The following is a 1,811-nucleotide window of genomic DNA, read 5'->3' as shown; positions in this document are numbered from 1 at the left end:
GCCAGGCCCTGTGCTCTCCTTACCCCTCTCGTGGACCCCAGGGCTCTGGGGACTAGATGCTAGCAGAAACACAGGCCCTTCCCTTGGGCATGGCTCCTGAACCTCCCCAGGTGCTCAGGGCCAGGGGCAGCAGCAGGGAGGAGATTGGGGGAGACCCCAGCCCGTGCTCTCACTCCTTGCCCCCCAATCCTAGGGCGCAAGATGCGGGTGTACCAGCGTGAAGAGGTCCCCGGCTGCCCCGAGGCCCACGCTGTCTTCCTAGAGCCTGGCCAGGGAGTGCAAGAGCAGGCCCTGAGCACAGATGAGCCCAGGGTGGAGCTGTCTGGGTCCACCCGAGTGAGCCTCGAGGGTCCTGAGCGGAGGCGCTTCTCGGCCTCAGAGCTGATGACCCGGCTGCACTCTTCTCTGCGCCTGGGGCGGAATTCAGCAGCCCAGGCACCCATCTCTGGGTCAGGCACCGGAGTAGCCCGGGAAGGTACCAGCTCCTCCCATGGGCCCTGAGGGCAGCCAGATGCCGGGTGGGGGTGGGGGTGGGGGATGCCCACTCACCGGCCGCCTGAGGCCGTCACGGTGTCCGGGCCGGGGCCCAGGCCCCAGGCCCACTCTTTGGACCCCTCACCCTCAGTTCTCGCCTTTCCAGGGAAAGCATCTGGAATGGAGGCTCGAAGTGTAGAGACGAGCGGGGACCGGGTGTCGCGGCCAGCCCCTGGTGATTCACGAGAGAGACATGGCGATTGGTCCGAGCCCAGGTACCACCTCCCGTTTGGGCTTGGTCCGAGACAGGGTGCAGGCGAACAAGAGCCTTGACGCTCTCTCTTTCCTAGGCTAGACACACAGGAAGAGCCGCCTTTGGGGTCCAGGAGCACCAACGAGCGGCGCCAGTCTCGATTCCTCCTTAACTGTACGTAGGAGGGGGGTCCTTGGGAGGAGGTAACGGAAGAAGCGGATATCTGTGTCCAGATATCCGAACCGCGGCAAAGGTTAAGTGACGCGGGCTCTTGAGGGAACCAGGGAAAAGCCGGGCAGGGGCTGGCGGGCGCCCCACGGTCTCGCCCGCCCGTCTTTCCCCCAGCCGTCCTCTATCAGAAACACAGCGACGTGGCCAGCGCCCGCGAACTGCGGCGGCAGCAGCGCGAGAAGGAGGGCCCGGGGGAAGAGGCCGAGGGCGCAGAGGAGAGGCCGGGGCCGCCGCGCGCCAACCTCTCCCCCAGCAGCTCCTTCCGCGCGCAGCGCTCGGCGCGAAGCTCCACCTTCTGGCTGTGGCAGGATATCCCCGACGTACGCGGCAGCGGCGTCCTGGCCACGCTGAGCCTGCGGGACTGCAAGCTGCAGGAGGTGGGCGCGCGCGGGGACCCGGCGGGGCGGGGCGGGCCGAGGAGTACGCGGTCGGGGGACTTAGCGGGAACCGGGCCATAGAGGGAGGGGGACACGCAAAGGGGGTTGCTGGCGCGACTGTCCGCGCGGAAGGTTGGCTCTAGGACCTGACTACACGAGGCCGTCTGGAAGCGAGGACAGCAAGCCGCTGAGCGGGAGGCGAGGGGAGCCAGGCTTGGGTGCGGGTAGGGGGCGAACCCAGCGGGACGAAGCCTAGGATAGGACAGGGCCGGATGAGGGGCAGAGCCATTGGGAGTGGAAACGCCTGGTGGGCGCGGAACAAGGCGGGGCCAGGATCAGGGGCGGGACCTGGGAGGGGCGGGATCGAGGACAAGCAGGGCTTGCACAATTGCCCGCGGCGGGAGGTGGGTCGCCGGGCCCGCCGGGCGCCAGATTAGGAGTGGGGCTAGAGAAGGGGCGAGGACGCGACGTGTGGC

General features: G+C 68.0%; 1 protein-coding gene across 1 annotated transcript; it reads left to right on the top strand.

Moving 5' to 3' along the window:
• Positions 1–193: 193 nt before the first annotated feature.
• Positions 194–1,335, top strand: LOC116465854 (rho guanine nucleotide exchange factor 19-like; the record flags this gene model as incomplete). The annotated part of the gene is made up of 4 exons (XM_032148785.1): positions 194–475; positions 641–749; positions 825–901; positions 1,073–1,335. Coding segments are annotated over 4 exons (731 nt in total), but the record flags the coding sequence as incomplete, so codon positions are not given.
• Between the last annotated feature and the right edge of the window lie 476 nt (positions 1,336–1,811).

This window comes from Hylobates moloch, unplaced genomic scaffold, assembly GCF_009828535.3.
Source record: "Hylobates moloch isolate HMO894 unplaced genomic scaffold, HMol_V3 SCAFFOLD_12330, whole genome shotgun sequence".
In the NCBI taxonomy this organism is placed as follows: Eukaryota; Metazoa; Chordata; class Mammalia; order Primates; family Hylobatidae; genus Hylobates; species Hylobates moloch.
The sequence above is the reverse complement of the archived record's forward strand: the minus strand, read 5'-3'. Positions and strand labels throughout refer to the sequence as shown.